Consider the following 16,838-nt stretch of genomic DNA (forward strand, 5'->3'; position numbering starts at 1 on the left):
CCTTGAGTCTTGCTGCAGACCGCTCACACCATTTACTCACCGTGACCCCTCCCCCACCCTGCAGGTTCTGCATCTGCTTTCTGCCTCATGCTGTTCCTTCTCCGGGCACCTGCTCTTTGATCCCCTTTCTGCTCAAAATCCATTTTCCTACCCTTGGATGCCCAAGTCAAGCCCCACTGTTTCCTCGGGTTTTCCCAAGCCCTCCAAGGACTAGATTACCCCTTTCAGAGGCACTCCCTGGTGCATTTTAAAGTGTTCTAACTTGCTCTGACTTCCACTCTGGCCCTGGCTGTTCTTCAGAAAGAGATCCTCAGAATCTTCAAACTAGAAGCCAGCTCACAGCTGGGCAGAAAACAGTTACTAGGGTTGCAGATTTCAAGTGGAAGATGAGGACAGGCATTGCGGTGTCTATCTTAAGTGGACAAGATTTTACAGTTGAGCCTCAAGAGAAGCTTGAGCTTGAGGCTCTTCCTTCTCTGTAATTCAGTATTCAGCGGCAGCTAAGACTGGAAGATAAATCGGAGGATGGTAAAATCTGCTGAACATTCCTGAGCCTCCTGTAACATCCCTAGACCTCACTTGTGTCCAGTAAGAATGAGCCAATAACACAGATTTGGGGGTTACCCCAAGACCTGCCTGATCTTGCCCATAGAGGGCCATAAAGAGCCACCCAGGGATATGCAGGAACGTGGGTTCTGGCAGGAAGAGATGAGCCCTAAAGGCAGGAAGACACTGATGAGAGTAGACAGATGGGGGAGGAGATGAGGGCATTAAGGGCTTTGGCCACCTGCCATCACTTGACCTGTCTGCTCCCAGATTACCCACCCCACCTCGCCATAAACCTGTCCTGTTGGGAACAGGATGACCGCACAGTGACCCCAAGCAGCAGGGCTCTGTGTCATCCTGTCAGAGGTGACAGATTGTGTGGAGCCAGAGGCGTACTCTGGTCTAAGCTCCTATTGTTTGCAAACTGCCAGACTATGGTCAGGAGTTTAGTTTGTGCTATATATATGTATTGTGTATAGGTAGTAAATTCCTTGTGTTACTAAATCAAGCGCAGATACTATACAGTGCTACCAAAGAGAAGGGATATGAAGATTTTAATTCCAGAATTTTAGCCTTGGTAGATACTATAGACCAGTACTGATTGACTCTTTTTCTTTCCTTGTTTGTTTGTTTGTTTTTGTTTTTAAACAGGGTTTTTAAACAGGACAGCCTTGGCTGTCCTGGACTCTGTAGACCAGGCTGGCCTCGAACTCACAGAGATCTACCTGCCCCTGCCTCCCTGAGTGCTGGGAGTATAGGTGTGTGCCACTATGCCTTGCTCTGATTGACTTTACCAATAGTGCATGAGAGTTACAAATGTTCACATCTTCAACAGCATGTTATGCCCTGGCTTTTTAATTTGAGCCATTCATGATTGGGTGTGTGTTAGTCACTGTTTTATTTTATATACCCAATGACTAAAGAGGCCATTTGGATATCCTTCTAATGAAAATAAAACTTCCTGTTATTGTTTGTTCATTTTATGTGTTGAACATGAGTCCTTTGTCAGGAGATACATTGCAAATCTCTCCCATCCTGGTTGTCTTTAAACTCTGATGACTAGGATTTCTAACTTGAATCCAGTTTCACAATATTTTCTTCATGATTAGTCTTTTCCTTTGTGTATAATACTGTAATACTGGAGATTAACCAAACACTCTGCCACTGAGCCCTGAGCTCTGTGTCCCCAGCCCTCTTCTTACCCCATATGTTAAGAAGGTCACTAAATTTCCCAGGCTATACTTAAACTCACTCTATAGCCCAAGCAGGCCTTGAACTTGTGATCCTCCTGCCTCAGTCTTCTGAGTAGCTGGGATTACAGATTTATGCCAAGACTGGCTCTGCATCATTAGCCACACATAGGTAAGTAATACACTCAAATTAAAAAAAAAAAAGTCTGTGTGCTGGAGAGATGGCTAAGCAGTTAAGAGCACTGGCTGCTCTTCCAGAGGTCCTGAGTTTGATTCCCAGCACCGCATGGTGACTGGGATCTGATGCCTCTTCTGTCCTGCAGGTGTACATGCAGATAAAGCTCTTATATAAGTAAAGTAAGTAAATATATCTTTTTTAAAAAGTGTGTTTATTCCAGCATGATGCCATAGACTCTCTAAGCTTTGCTGTTTCATTTCTGCCATTCACATCTAGAACTGTGGGATGGGACTTAGTGTGTGATATGAAGTTGAGGTCAGTTTTTTGTAGTTCTGAGGTTCATTTGTATAAACTAGTGTGCTACCACTGCGCTCTAACAAGATTGTTTCTTTTTTCCCCTCAAGACGGATATTGGATTGATTTAGGACACTTCTTGAAAAGTCTTTACTGTTCTGCAGAGCAAAATTTGTCCCTAATCAAGCTCTGTATTGTGTACTCTGTCTCTGGACTATTTTCATTCCTCTGGTCCCTTTGAAGAACCTTGTGTCTCTCCCACACTTTTTTTCTGTTTATTAGTTGGTTGTTTAGGGGGTTTTAGCATTTGCTTTAGTTTTTGAGGAAGGGTCTCACTAAATAGCCCGACTGGCTTGGGCCTCCCTATGTAGACTAGACTGGCCTTGGACTCAGAAATTCTCCTTCCTCTGCCTCCCAGCGCTGTCTTGTCTGTCTGCCTGTTTCTCTCCCTTCTCTAATTTGTTTCTTTAAGATTGGCCTGGGGCTGGAGAGATAGCTCAGTGATTAAGAGCACTTCTTATCCTCACAGAGCCCAAACCTAACTGGTTAGCAGCTCACAACTGCCAACAGTCCAGCACGGTTACCTCCGAGGGAACCTGCTCACACATCACCTGCATATTCATGCACACAAGTTAAAAGAGATTGCCCTGGCTTTTTTTTTTTTTTCTTGGTTCTTTGTATCCCATTTAGTTTTAGAATTAGCATGCCAATTTACGTTAAAAAATGTGGTAAAATTTTAATCCTTGGGATCTGCAAGCCATTTTTCAGAGAATTATATATTGAAGTTTACCATCTTTGAGCAGGGTATGTTCCTCCACTTGTCTAATAGCTTTTGTTTTTCTGTGTAGAGGCCTTACCCATACTGTGTTAAATGAAGTCCTTGGTGGTGGCTATAATATCAATAAACAACAGTGGTCTATTTTTTAAAAAGTCACTCTTTAATTAAATTTTAAAAAATGTTTTTACATGGTTTATTGTTTACACATAAGGATACAATTTACTTTGTGTGTTGACTGTGTAGCCAGTGTCCTTTCTAAATTGTTACTGGTTCTAGGTTCTGTTCATAGATTCTTTTGGATTTGGCTCATATAACTGTGTCATCTACAAATAATGGTTGTTTTCTTTCTTTCCAATCTGTATTAGTTTCCTTCCCTTCTTGCACAAGCTGTATCTGGGGCCATGACGACCAGAATAGATGGTGGCAGGTGGTATGGCACCCTTGTTTCACTGCCGGCCTTGAGGATATCTCTCAGGGCTTTAGGTTGGATAGGGTGGAACGGTGGTTAGGGATAGTCTCTACTAGGTTGAGAAAGTTGCCTTTCAGCCCTAAGTTAAGGTTAAAAGATTAAGTTAAGGTTAAAGTTAGCGGTTTTTTGAGTTAAGGTTTTTTGCTGGGTCTGGGTTTGATTTTGTTTGGGGATTTGTTTTTGTTGCTCTGGGGAATCAAAGTCCAGAGCCTCATGCAAAGCAGGTAAATGCTCCACACTGGACTATGTCCCCAGCCTCATGTTTCTTAAAATAGTAGAGAAGTAGAGTTGGGAATGTGGCTCAGAGGTGCTTGCCTCGAAAACACTGAACTCTGGATTTGGACCTCAGCTCCAGAAATAATAATAATAATAATAATAATAATAATAATAATAATAATAATAATAATAAACAACTCAGCTGGAGAGGTGGCCCAGTGGTTAAAGAACACTTCTTGCTTTGAAGAGGACCAGAGCAATTTCTAGCAGCCATGCCAGGGAAACCACTTGTAACTCCAGCTCCAGGGGACCCTGACTGTAGAGATGTACAGTCACATAGTTTCTCTATTTTATTTTCTTGCTCTTCATCCTTATTCTTTAGGAAAATGTATTACATTTATTTAGTGTGTGTGTGTGCACCGTGCACATGCATGTACGCCATCGCATGCGTGTGATGTCAGAGGACACCTTGCAGGAGAATGCCACAGGTCTCAATTACCAAATCAGAAAAATAATAGAAAAAAATCCCTTACAGTGTTTTAAGTAAGTTTACAGTTTCGTATTGGGTCCTGTTCATTGCTATCTTGCGGTTGAACATGCAGGTTATGGGCATGGCTTGGGCATGCCTGATAACACGAGACTTAGACATAAAATAGTCAGTGTGGATACTCTGGGTTTTACTCACTTCCCCCTGTACAGCACTGGCCAATCTGTTTCTTCCTTCCAGTTGTGGGGGCCGCCACACAGGAGGGTGTGTCTGAGGCCGGTTCTGAGGACTATACCTTCTCCCTGCCATCAGGCTACTTGCTCAGCCCTTCTGAGACAGCACCTCCATTCTCTGGCGGAATGCATGCTCTCGATGGTGTCCCCTTCAAGGTGCCCAAGGGTTTTGTGATGGATACAGAGCCCCAGCCTGCACCTGAACTCAGTGTCCGGGACTGTAGAGAACTTCTGCTGGGCTCCATGGTAAGTGAATCTCTCTCTGACTGTCTAGCTTTGTCCTTGGATCTGAGGCTGAGCCCCTAGGGCCTGTCTCATGATGATAAAAGCAAGCTTGCTTTGCTTTCAATTGTCTAGGGAAGTTGAAAACAAACCAATAAGTACTATAGAGAAGCCTCAGTGTCTGGGTGATGAGGTTGCTTTTTTTCCTACGTCAGCTGAGGGCCTGCCTGTGTGAACTCCTTGTCACTGCCAGCATGCTCGTGTTCATCACCTCTTCCCCAGCAGCTGTTAGAATCCCTCTTGGTGATGAGACTCCATCTCTAGAATCCTCTGTTATAAGTCCAAGCAGCGGGCTGAGTGCACACCTTTAGTCCCAGCACTCAGGAGGCAGAGGCGTGTGGAACATGGTTTCCAGAGTTAGTTCCAGGATGGCCGGAGCTCTACAGAGAAACCCAGTCTCAAAAACGGGTGAGGGGGCCCAAGTCAAGTAGCTCTGTGGCTACATTAGGAGGGGATAATAGTCCACAGACCCAGCCCACAGGCTGGAGACCTGAAAGGACCTTGTGCCTCTCCCTCCTGCTCTGTGGTGGTGCTACAGGTAAGCTCAGGATAAAAATGATTTAACTCTGTGAATCAAGTTTGCTTAAAGATTTAGAGGAGAGACAGGCGGTGGTGGTGCGTGCCTTTAGTACCAGCACCTGGGAGGCAGAGGCGGGTGGATCTTTGTGAGTTCCAGTACAGCCAAAGCTATACAGAGAAACCCTATCTTGAAAAAAAGATTTAGGGGAGAGATATGTTGCATTTATACTAAAACATGGGGCTGTAGCTGTAGCTCAGGTGGAAGAGTTGCCTGTCGTATAGCATTGATGTGTCATAGGGTTGACACAGATCTGTATGAATGTAAAGATTAAAGTCGCCAGGAACTTCGAAGCTGGTCTGGGCCCCCCATGTATGGTAGCACATGCTGTCTAATCCAAGCAGTTGAGAGGCTGAGGCAGGAAGAACCTGGGCTGCATAGGGAGGCACATGTCAAAAAGAAACCAACAACAAAAAGGATATCATTCAGCTCTTACTCATTTTGTACATGAGCAACCTGAGCTCCAGACAATGAAGATTTATTCTGTAATTGCTCGAGGCGAGACTAACAGCTAGTCTCAGGTTCCAGATCATCTCTTGTAAGCCAAGAGTTGGACCTAACACATGAGAGATAGGGTAAGAGGCGAGTAAGGCTCTCAAGGAAAACATAATACCAAAAAAGAAAAAAAAAAAGCCATAGGAGGGAGAGGGGAAGCGGTCAGGAACTTGGGGGCAGAGGGCAGAGGGCAGAGGGCAGTCTAGAAGGAGAGACGTGGGGAGGCTCGAGTGGAGCAGCTGCAGCTGCAGTGGCGTTGAGAGCACAGAACACCGAGGCCAGGATCCTGCCCTCTGTGCATAGCCCTGACTCTGCAGCCTGCACTGCAGCTGCTCTTTCTCTGACGCAGGCCCATGCTGTCGAGGAGAGGAGTTTGGTCACCAGAAGTTCTTATGTGGGCATACGCAAAAAAATAAAAAATAAAAATAAAATTTCTTCTTGCTTTCACTTCAATGTATTATAAGTTCTTACCAGTCTACAGAGAGCTTTGGTTTTGTCTTTCACTCTATTTTGTATTATTTGTAGGAACCTTCATTGAATTAGTCCCCTCTTGCCGGACATTTAGATTGTTCCTAGTTTTCATGGGGGAGTGTGGCCTACATGCAGATGTCTGTTAGGATTTACATCAACTACCCTCATTGGCTCACACCGATTTATCCTTTATCCCCCCAGTGTCTCAGGTTCAAAAGCGGTCTTCAAACCTGATTGGCCAAGGGACAGGCAAATAGTATCTCAGGGAAGTCTTACTTTGCCTTTCTCAGTTGCCAAATAGGGTTCAGTAGCTTTTCATAGTTTGTCATTTGTAAGTTCTTTCTGTAGGTTCTCCACAGAGTTGCTTATTTTGTTCCTGTTGGACTGTTGATTGTTTTCTCATATATGTTCCTATATGCACAGTGCATCCATGCATGTGTGTGTGTGTGTGTGTGTGTGTGTGTGTGTGTGTGTGTGTGTGTAAGAGTTGTAAGAGGGGATGGTGGTGGAGGAAGAGAATTACCTTTTTGGGATTCTGGATTTGACAGAATGAGCATCTCTAAATGAGACTAGAAAAGCTTGCTCCGGTTTTCTCTCAGTTCTTTCATATCACCTACTTGAATCTTTGATGCTTCATTTCATTCAGTGAACAGCAGGTTCCAGATCATCTCTTGTAAGCCAAGAGTCGAACCTAACACATGAGAGCTAGGGTGTCCCCCTCACTGACACACTTACTCACTGCTCACTACTTTTCCTATTGCTTGAGATGCTTCTTCGTTACTCATAAAGTATTACTGATGGAGATAGGAGGTTTGGGATCTTGTAGAGTTTTGTAATCAAAAGTGTTGATATTTTATTGGATCTTTGTATCTTTTCATCACTCTGGGCCCTACTGGCCGTCTCTTAATTTTTTAGTCTCCTCTCCAGCTGTGACTCTGGATGAGGTTGTCTTTCCCTCTCCTCTGTCTTTCCTCCATGCCTCTCCTTGCTCCAGTCTCTCTCTAGCTGTTAATTCTGCACATTTCTATGTGCCTACACTGGCCAGGAGAGCCCTAGGCCCCAGAGCTACAGAGGAACAAAGCACAATTTGTAGCCTTGGGCACACAGTCGCACTGGAGCAGCTGAGTTATGTGCCTATCAACAAGGCAGAGTGTTGTCGGCAAGAGGGGAGAGTGAGTCCCAAGTGTGTGTGTCTTTCTGCCCACCCACCTCTCCCCCCTGCTTCCCGCCACCAGACACTCCTTTCCCTAGACTTTTATCAGTTATCCATGGAAGAACACTGAAACTGCCTTTTAGATATATTTCTTTATGCTGTGTTGGGGAGAGAACCCAGGGCCTTGTACACTCCATGCAAGCGTTTGGCCAATGAGCCAAAATGTTTATATTTTTAGCAAAGTTGTGTGGTTTTTTTCATAACTTTAAAGGTAAGGATTTTTCCTCATTTGTCACTTCTCAAGTTAGATTATTACATGGGATCTAATCTACTTTCTTTTTTATTATTACCAACAATCTAATATCTACTTATTTATTTATTCACTTTATATCCCAGTCATAGCCCCCTCCCTCCTCTGCTCCCGCTCCCACCCTCCTTCCCTCTTCCCTGTATTCCCCCTCCCCTACTCCTAAGAAAAAGGGAGCTCTCCCCACACCTACCCATCCCAGCACATCAAGTTGTATCAGGACAGAATGCATCCTCTATCTGTGGCCTGGCAAGGCAGCCCTGCCAGGGGGAAGTGATCAAAAAGTATGTAAGAGAGTCCTTGTCAGAGACAATTCCTGATCCCCTTACTAGGACATCCAAATAAAGACTAAGCTGTCCATTGGTTATATATATGAAAGGAGCCTAGGTCCAGTCCATATATGGTCCTTGGTTGGTGTTTCAGTCTCTGCAATTCCCAGTGGGCCCAGGTTAGTTGGCTATGTTGGTCTTCTTGTGGAGCTCCTGTTCCCTCCAGGTCCTTCTATCTTTCCTCCCACTCTTCCACAGGGCTCCCTGTGCTCTGCCCAGTGTTTGGCTGTGAGTTTCAGCATCTGTTTCCATCCATTGCTGGGTGGAGCCTCTCAGAGGACAGCTATACTAGGCTTCCATAACAGAGTGTCATTAATAGTGTCAGAGGTTGGCTCTCTCCCACGGTGTGGCTGATGTTCCCTCAATCTCTGTTCTATCTTCAGCCCTGTTGGCAGGGTAAATTTTGGGTCGAGTTTTTGTGGGTGGGTTGGTGTTCCCCTCCCTCTACTAGGAGTCCTGTCTGGTTAGAGGGTGGCCTCTTCAGTCTCTAGTGTGCCCCACTAGCAGGGGTCTCCACTAGGGCTACCCCATATCCTCCCAGGAGCCTGCCCTCTCATAGGTCTCCAGCCTGCCTCAGAGATGCCCCAGGCCATGGTTTCTCTTCTCTCTGCAAGCTCTCTGTTCTCCTGCCCCCTTCCTACACTAGATCCCCGCCCATATTTCTCTCAGCACTCCCCCCCATTCTCTTCCCTCTCTTCAAGAACTTCCTTTGTCTATTCCATTTCCCTTCTCCGGGAGATTCATGAATCTCCCTTCGGCCCTCCTTGTTACTTAGCTTCTTTAGGTCTGTGAGTTGTATGGCTATCCTGTACACTGTCAACAGAACAAAACAGCAGCCTGCAGACTGGGAAAAGAGCCCTACCAACCCGACCCCTGACATAGGGCTAATATCCAAAATAGATAAAGAATTCAAGAAATTAAACGTAAACCAAACAATCCAATTAAAAAGGGAGGTACAGAGCTAAACAGATTCTCAACAGAGGAATCTCAAATGGCTGAGAGGAACTTAAAGAAACGCTCAACACCATTAGTTATCAGGAAAATGCAAATCACTTTGAGATTCCACTTTGAGAATCTCAAAAATGACTTTGAGATTCCATCTTACACCTGTCAGAATGGCTAAGATCAAAAACTCAAGTGACAGCACATTCTGGTGAGGATGTGGAGAAGGGGGAACCCTCCTTCATTGCTGGTGGGAATGCAAATTTGTAGTCTGCTTTCTTTTTCTTGTAAATTCATTTATTTATTTATTTTTATTTCATGCACATATATGTCTGTGTGAGAGTGTCAGATCCTATGAAACTGGAATTATAGACAGTTGTGAGCTACCATGTGGGTGCTGGGAATTGAACCCAGATCCTCTGGAAAAGCAGTAAGTGCTCTTAACTGGTGAGCCATCTCTCCAGCCCCACCCCACCCCTTTTTCTTGTTTTTCACAGTAAGGGTTTTCACTGTGATGTACCCTTGCTGGCACAGAACTCAGGCTGGCCTAGAACTCAGAGAGATCTCCCTGCCTCTATCTCCCGGGTGCTAGTTGATTGATTAAATAAAGTGGAATAAACTAATGGTGAGACGAAGCTACATTATATAAATACAAGTTTGTTAGGAGCAGAAAGGGAGGGGAGGGGAAGAGAGAATACGCTTTGGGGGGAGAAGAGAAGGAGAGAGAGAGCAGGAAAGGGAAAAAGGGTAAGAAGGAGAAAAGGGTCAGCAGAACCAAGATGTCTGGGTTATATAGTGAAGGCCCCTGGGAGAAAAGTTCCACCCCTAGATGGAGGGCAGGGAATGCCAGCCATGGCCTGCAGCAGGTAGGGACTGTGACACTGGGATCATCACACCTGGCCCTGTCCTGCTCTTGAGTGGCCTGATGTGCAGTGGAGGAAGCTCTGCAGTCAGAGAGGCAGAGACACAGCTCGGCCCCCTGAGACGGCAAGTCTGAGCCTTCCTTATCTCTAATCTGGAAACAGGATTCAGCTGACTCCACCAAGCAGCGCTCAAGGCAGACTAGATTGTTACATTCCCTGGGCCCTGGAATAATCGTGGTATCCGCCAAGGGAGTGGGGACAGGTAATACCGCTGGCTGAGGAGGCTTATGTGCCAGACCTGCTTCTCAGGCTGACAGCCCTGTGGCCAGCCGTGCCAGGCCCAGGTGAACCCAGGTGAAAGCTGCTTTGCCACAAACACGTTAATTTTGAGACATGTTTTCTGGTAGCCCAGGATTGTCTTAAATGCACTACCCGGCCCAGAAGGACCTTGAACTTGCTATTTTCTTGCCTCTGCCTCTCAGGGCTGAGCTCACAGGTGTGCACAGCCAGACCCACGTCCAGTTTGTGTAATGTTGGGGCTGGATGGGAGTGGGCTGTGGGGATACCCAGAGCTTAGAGCCAGGACCTTTCCCCAGCTGTAAAGTTTGACTGAACAGGGCCCCAAGCCAGCACGAGGGCTGTGGCCCCACAGGCCGTGGCTTGCCACAGCTGGCTTACACGGTGTATCTCTCTGCAGTATGACTTCAGCCTGGAAAGGAAGGCTCTCTTCTGGGTGGAAGCAGCCCTCCGAGGACCTTTCCCCCACCAGGGCAGTGACGGGGGGATTGCATCAGCCCCTCCGGCCTGGTTGTTACTGGTCAATCCAAACTACAATCTGGGACCTACACCTGCTGAAGTCAGAGACCCAGAGGTTGGACTCCAAGCACCTCCCCAGGAGGAGGAAGAAGAAATAGGTGAGAAGGGGCACGAGGCAGGTGCTTCCTCCACCAGCGCCAGCGAGGAGGAGGTGGACTCCAGCAACGCTCCGCTCGGCTCCCCCACAAGCCACCGCCGCTGCTCCCTGGACGTGCTCCGACACATGCGGTCTGGGCTGGCTGGCGCCGGGCGGCGGCTCTCGGAGAGCAAGCTGGCCGCTTGTCCGCGAGCGCTGCTGCACCGCTTCCGTGACCACCGCGCGCTGAGCCTGCACGCCAGCCTGGCGCCGGCCCCTGGCCCAGCGCCGCAGCCCCCCGACGTCCCCGAGCTGCCCCCACGACCCTCCACCGCCGGCGCCATGCCTCCGCTGAGGAGCCACAAGCCCATGGTCGCTGTAAGAGCCCTCCTCCCCGGCCACAGCCCCAAGTCCAAGCCTCCAGGTTGAGGATGCCTGGGTTCTTTCCTCCCTGCACTCGGCGGTCCCACCCGGCCCTGTGGTCCTGCCCTTCCTTTCGCCCAGCGGCTCTCTTTCTCTCCATTTCCCACGTAGGGGGAGGGGGGTGTCACAGTGACTAAGAGTTCCTCGCCCCATCTGTCGCTTTCAGAGAAACATTAGTTCTTTCGGGGGTGGGGTCGGCTAACATTGTTGTTGTTTCCTGGGCACCAGCAGCAGACCCTACCGACAGGGGGAGCCCGGTGAATACCTGTTACACAGTCAGATCTGGGGGTTCCCTGCCGAGAAGCTAGTGGCGCAATCAAGGATTCAGTTGCTTCCCACCAGACACCCACAGGACAAAGAGACTTGGTCAAGAGGCTGTGGGGGGAGGCCAGGCTTGGCTGTGGGATCAGCTTTGCACAGGCAGGACTGGCGCAGCTGGGGAGACCAGGCTGTAGGGGTGCGTGCCAAGTCCCCAAGCAGAAGCGAGCCTACAGTCAGAGAAACAGGCGTCGGGCAGCCCAGGAGTGCCCAGTTTTGTATTTCTATCTTTTTTCTCTTGAGGGACACCCACTCTCCCGCCCCACCCCCACCAATGAGTAAGGTTCAAAGTCTGCCAGCCCTTGGATCGGGGGAAGACTGAGGGAGATCCAGACTGGTGGCAGAATATGGCACTGGGCACAGCCTTGCGTCCCACAGTCAGATGGGACACAGTCCCACTGCGGTGAGACAGACTAAGGCTGAGGAGAAATTAAATCTAAACAGCGGGGTCTGGAACTCTGGCTGAGCCGCTGGCCCGCGCTGCCAGCGCGACAGAACAGGGGCGTTGGGAGCTGGACTGATACCAGATGGTGATGGCAAAATGGTCCCTCCCCGGTCAAGATCAATTTAATTGGCAGAAGATAGTGGCACACACTTGAAATCTCAGCATCTCGGGAGACTGAAGCAGGATTGCCAGTGGGAAGCCAGCCTTAGCTCCATGGCAACTTTAATACTACTCTGTGCTACATAGTTACGAAACAAGCCACAGTCTAAAGAAAATCAACTTGAGCAATAACCTGTGGGGGCTGGATGAGCCACAAGGAAGCCCAGGCAGACAGTAGCTAAGAGTCTTTTTCAAAGACAGAGTAATACCACTGCTCAAACCTGTCTGTTCCCCAACTTGTAAAAGGAGGAACCATGGGAGAGAAGGCCCTGAGAAGGTGGAGGCGGGCGGGAATTCACATGTCCCATACACACACCAAGGCCCCAAGAGCAAGGCAGCACCTGGGTTTCCCTCATGGGTGGGGAGAGGTCTGATGGTGTGCCAACAGTGCCCTGCTGGTTTGATTCCTAGCTGAGAAGTCCTTCCTCGTGATGCCAGCCACACACAGGAATGTCTTCAGGCTGAGTTCTGCCCTGCTGCGCCGGGCTCAGCTGCAGGAGAGTGTGGCTGGGCAGATGCTCCCTCTCACTAGGCTGTGGCGCCGGCAGCCTCAAGGCAGGGTCCATATCTCAAATGTGTACTGTATGTTGGGCCACTGACTTCTCTGAACCTGACCTGAAATAATAGGGTGATAGTCTGTCTGTCTCTGTCTCTTTCTGTCTGTTTGTCTCTCTCTCTCTCTCTCTGAGACAGGATCTCATGTAGCCTAGTTGGCCTCAGACTTGCTATGTAGTGGTAACTGAGGATAACCTTGAACTTTTTATCTTCTTGCATCTGGGGTTACAGGGACACACCACCAAGCCCTGTGTATGAGACGCTAAGGACTGAACCCAGGACCTAGGACATTCTAGGCATTCTAGCTACCAGCTGAGCTATACACCATCTTTTGGGTTTTCTTCCTGACCTGACCTCTTACTATGATGGTCAGACTCACTTGAATTCCTGGGGTCGAGCAATCCTCCTGCCTCAGCTCCCAAGTAGCCACGATTACAGGCATGCACCGTTACACCTGGGCTACCTGTCATATTTCATTTGCAGTGTTGCAAGTGGTAAGTGAAATCTTAGCTTTTGCTGACAGCTTCTGCATGCCAGGCCCTCTGCTAAGTAATCATTTTGCTCATGCTCTGATTTATGCCTCTTAACAGCCTGATGAGGTAGTTCTAGATGGTCTCTGTTGACATCTGGGCAAAGTGAATAGAAATGAGGAGCTGGGGCCTGCAGGCCCATAGCTCTCCACAGTGTGTAGAAAGTGGGACACAAAGCCACCTCTTAAGATGTCCAGCCAGCTGACTGTGACTCCCTGTGGTTGCATCCTGTCTGTATTTCAGTCCCTCAGCCGGTACACCTGCCTGCCACCTCTTAGGGAGACACCCCAGCCCCTCATCTCCTGTGGAGTGCACCCTGATCCAGCAAATGACCTGCTGTCTGCCCTGACCAAAGAGGAGCAAGACCTCATCGGGCCAGTGGTCGCCTTGGGCTATCCCCTGGGAAGGGCCATTGTGGCTCTGCAGAAGACAGGAAGGCAGAGTCTGAGTCAGGTGAGTGGGGCCAGGGCTGAGGCACCCTGGAGCCAGGTAAGGTCAAATGGCTCTTTACCTTTAACTTGAAAAGGTCGTGCTCTCTCCCCACCCCATCTTCTGTTTCCTCTCTTGCAGTTCTGGGGATCAACAAAGGACCTTGCACAACACAGGGCAAGCTCTCTACCACTGACCTAGAGGCCCAGCCCTTGCTTCCACCTCTTTAGAGGCAGAACCTCAACTTGGCACAAATTACCAAGTTAGGATTGAATTTCTAGGCCTACCGCTATCTCCTCTACAGAATGTCCACAGGAACCCCTGTGGCCATTGGAGATCTCCATATTCAAACCCCTATCCTAGTCCATGCCCTGAATACCAGATGCCAAAGCTTTAGGCAGTCTAGAACTGTCCAATAGGACAGTCTCTACTGAGAGCTATGTGTATGTGTATACTTGCTCATGTGTGCTGGTGTGAGTGTGTATGCAAATATGTGTGAAGGCCATAGGTCCGCCTCAGGTGTCTTCCTCAGATGCTATCACATTTTTTTTAAAGATTTATTATTTATACAGTGCTCTGCCTGCCGCCAGAAGAGGGCACCAGATCTCACTAGAGATGGTTGTGAGCCACCATGTGGTTGCTGGGAATTGGGCAGCCAGTGCTCTTAACCCCTGAGCCATCTCTCCAGCCCTACTATCACATTTTTAGACAGTCTTTCTTCTGCGTGATAGATGCTGATTCAGCCAGGAGGGCTGCCTCAGTCCAATGATTTGATGCTCCCCGACTAGGCCACATTTCTTCAGAAAACCTAGTTGGTTCCAAGAGCATAAGAGCAAAAAGCTTCAAGGTCACCTGGGCCCAGCCTTCAAATTTTGTCTCCTTATATTGGTCAAAGAATGGCATAGATCAGTCCAGATTTAAAGGGTAGACTCTACATGATTGGGTGGGTGGGAGGGGGACAGAGAAATTCTATCCGCTGTCAGCCTACCACAAAGGTTCCGTGGGAGCTCCTCACACTGAGGTGGTTTCCGGGGCTGCCGCTACAGCGACATGTATTTGGGAGGTGCTGCCTAACCAGTCTGTCTGCCAGAGGGGTGAGAAGCAGGCTCGTGGGACTGAAGATTAGAAAGGAAATTGGGGGCCCCTTCGAGGTACCTTGAAGCCTAGATAGATCAAAGCTTTGATAAAAGACCCAGTAGACAAAAGGGGAATATGGAAGGCCCGTGAGCAGGGGCGGGAGGTCACTGCCAGCCACTGCCAGTACCCATCCCTCCCCAGTGTGCCGTCTCTGCTTTGCACTATCTCCTAAGCATCAGGGTTCTTGGTGGTGGAAATCTTCTCCATGGCAGTCAGTACTTCCTCAGCTCCTCTGGGTTCGGATCACTCCCCCCTTGAAGAACATTTTTGTAAGTGAGTCCCTTTTGGCCTAGATAAAATGACAGATGATCCACAAGAGAGGACATTGGGTTATAGAGACAGAACACCTACAGAAATATGGAAGAAAGGCTTTGGACATTACTTGCTCCTTCCTTTCTCCCCCCTTCGATCCCTCCCTTTCTGCCTTCCCCAGCTTGATGTGCCCACTGCAGCCAACAGGACAGGTCTGAGTGGCACGAGGTGGTTCAAGGGCCAAGTGCAGATCTGCTAGGGGCACTAGACATACCAGGCTCCCTTTGAGGAACATATGTTTGGAATCAGTGACTTCTGGGAATTCATCTTGGGGTCTGAAGGTGACATCCTTATTTACCCTGAGCCGGAGGCAAGCCTGATTGCTTCTATAGTCCCATAGACCCATGAGCTGATCAAGCAGTAGAATCTCCAAATGCAGATTTCCAGGCCTGGTCCCCAAGGGCCCATCAGTGTCTCTGGGTCCTGAGGGCTTCTTCTGGCCTGCAGGTGGCCCTGATGAGTAGTTTGGTGTGGCATACCGGTAGTTGGCTTACTAGTGAGCTTGTGATTTGCACATTCAGCTGCATGTTAGAATCACCTGGAGGGGCAGCAACTTGTTGAAGCCGAGGAGAAAGCCTGAGGACCTGGGCTAGTAAAGGTGGAAGGAGAATTGACTCAGAAGTTGCCCTCTGAGGAGGTGTCCATACATGGCACACACGTGCTGTTTCCCCCTCCAGCACACACCGTACACACACAGTAACAATAATCAAAGCACTTTTGAGACAACCAGGTTGGCCAGGATCCTCCTGTCCCTGTCCACCTCCCTCTCTCTCTGGAGGTGACAGTTTCTCTTGAGTCCCTGTCCACTGTCATGCCAGCTCAGATCTTCTCCTGCCTTTCCTGCAGCCGATCAGAGGGACCAAGAGGCCCTGAGAGCTTAGGTGACGCAGAGCCTCATTCTGGGACTCTGACAAACCATCAGCTCTGCCAGGGCCTCCATTTCCTCAGTTGTGCAAGGGGTTGGGGCTTTCAAAATGTGCTCAGAGCAGAGTGTGGGTGTCACAGCAGCTCCTGTCTCGGGAGCACTGGGCTTTGTGCTCCGGCAGCCATAGGCCTTCAGCTCCAGGCAGCCTGCTCTTAGCTGTTTGTTGCTGAAGCTTCCTGTGCTGGGACAAACAGACCAAGAGCTCCAGGAGTTTGCAAACCACAGGGCTAGACAGTCTGTGCTCCTGCCTGCTCTGAAGGTTAGCGGAAACCTGACCTGCTCTCTCCCGGATCCTCCCAAGGTTCCCATGGCCTAGAGCCTCTGTCTGGCACCTGTTCCCGGTAAATCCTGCTTTGATTTGCCCAGCACTGGCATAGTCTTCCACGTCTGGTCTGTCTCCTCCAGTAGGCTGAGTTCCTTGAAGGTAGTTCTTGATTTGCTTTATGAACACCGCATGTGTTTCCTGTGCTCCCATGCCTCCCCTGTGGGTGTTGGGGGGGGGGTGCGGTGGTGACCGACTAACCTCCCACTTGGTGCCAAAAGTGAGTGGACACAAATATAGAATGAAGCATCGTGCACTGCACTGGGTGGGCGGGGCCTAAGAGGCCCAAGGATAGCCCAGGAAAGACAGAACCTGCAGAGAGGCCTCCTGGGAGGAGAATGAGGCTGGCCTTGGGTGGGGCGTTGGACAGAGGCCTCAAGTAAAGGAGGAAGCTGAGGCTTCAAGCAGGGTGGAGTATGGTAAAAGGCAGCACATTTGTTTTGGAGACAGGGTTTCATGTGACTAGACTGGCCTCAAACTCACTTTGCAGCTGAGGGTGATCTTTAACTTATATTAAACTGGTGCGTGTGTGTATGTGTGTGTGTGTGTGTGTGTGTGTGTGTGTGTGTGTGTGTGTGTGT

At 48.9% G+C, this 16,838-nt stretch overlaps 2 protein-coding genes across 2 annotated transcripts in view; both read left to right on the forward strand.

Moving 5' to 3' along the window:
- Pdcd7 (programmed cell death 7) overlaps positions 1–4,517 on the forward strand; it is a 22,061-nt gene extending 17,544 nt beyond the window's left edge. The window contains exon 5 of the mRNA XM_055597547.1: positions 4,399–4,517. Within this exon, the coding sequence (XP_055453522.1) occupies positions 4,399–4,432 (34 nt within the window). The 3' untranslated portion in view covers positions 4,433–4,517. The remainder of the gene's footprint in view (positions 1–4,398) is intronic.
- The window catches only part of Ubap1l (ubiquitin associated protein 1 like), a 14,595-nt gene continuing 2,202 nt past the window's right edge, over positions 4,446–16,838 (forward strand). The window contains exons 1-3 of the mRNA XM_055597557.1: positions 4,446–4,637; positions 10,508–11,080; positions 13,376–13,585. Of these exons, the coding sequence (XP_055453532.1) occupies positions 4,518–4,637; positions 10,508–11,080; positions 13,376–13,585 (903 nt within the window). The 5' untranslated portion in view covers positions 4,446–4,517. The remainder of the gene's footprint in view (positions 4,638–10,507; positions 11,081–13,375; positions 13,586–16,838) is intronic.

Source organism: Psammomys obesus, unplaced genomic scaffold (genome assembly GCF_907164565.1).
Source record: "Psammomys obesus unplaced genomic scaffold, mPsaObe1.curated_primary_1811, whole genome shotgun sequence".
NCBI classification, from domain to species: Eukaryota; Metazoa; Chordata; class Mammalia; order Rodentia; family Muridae; genus Psammomys; species Psammomys obesus.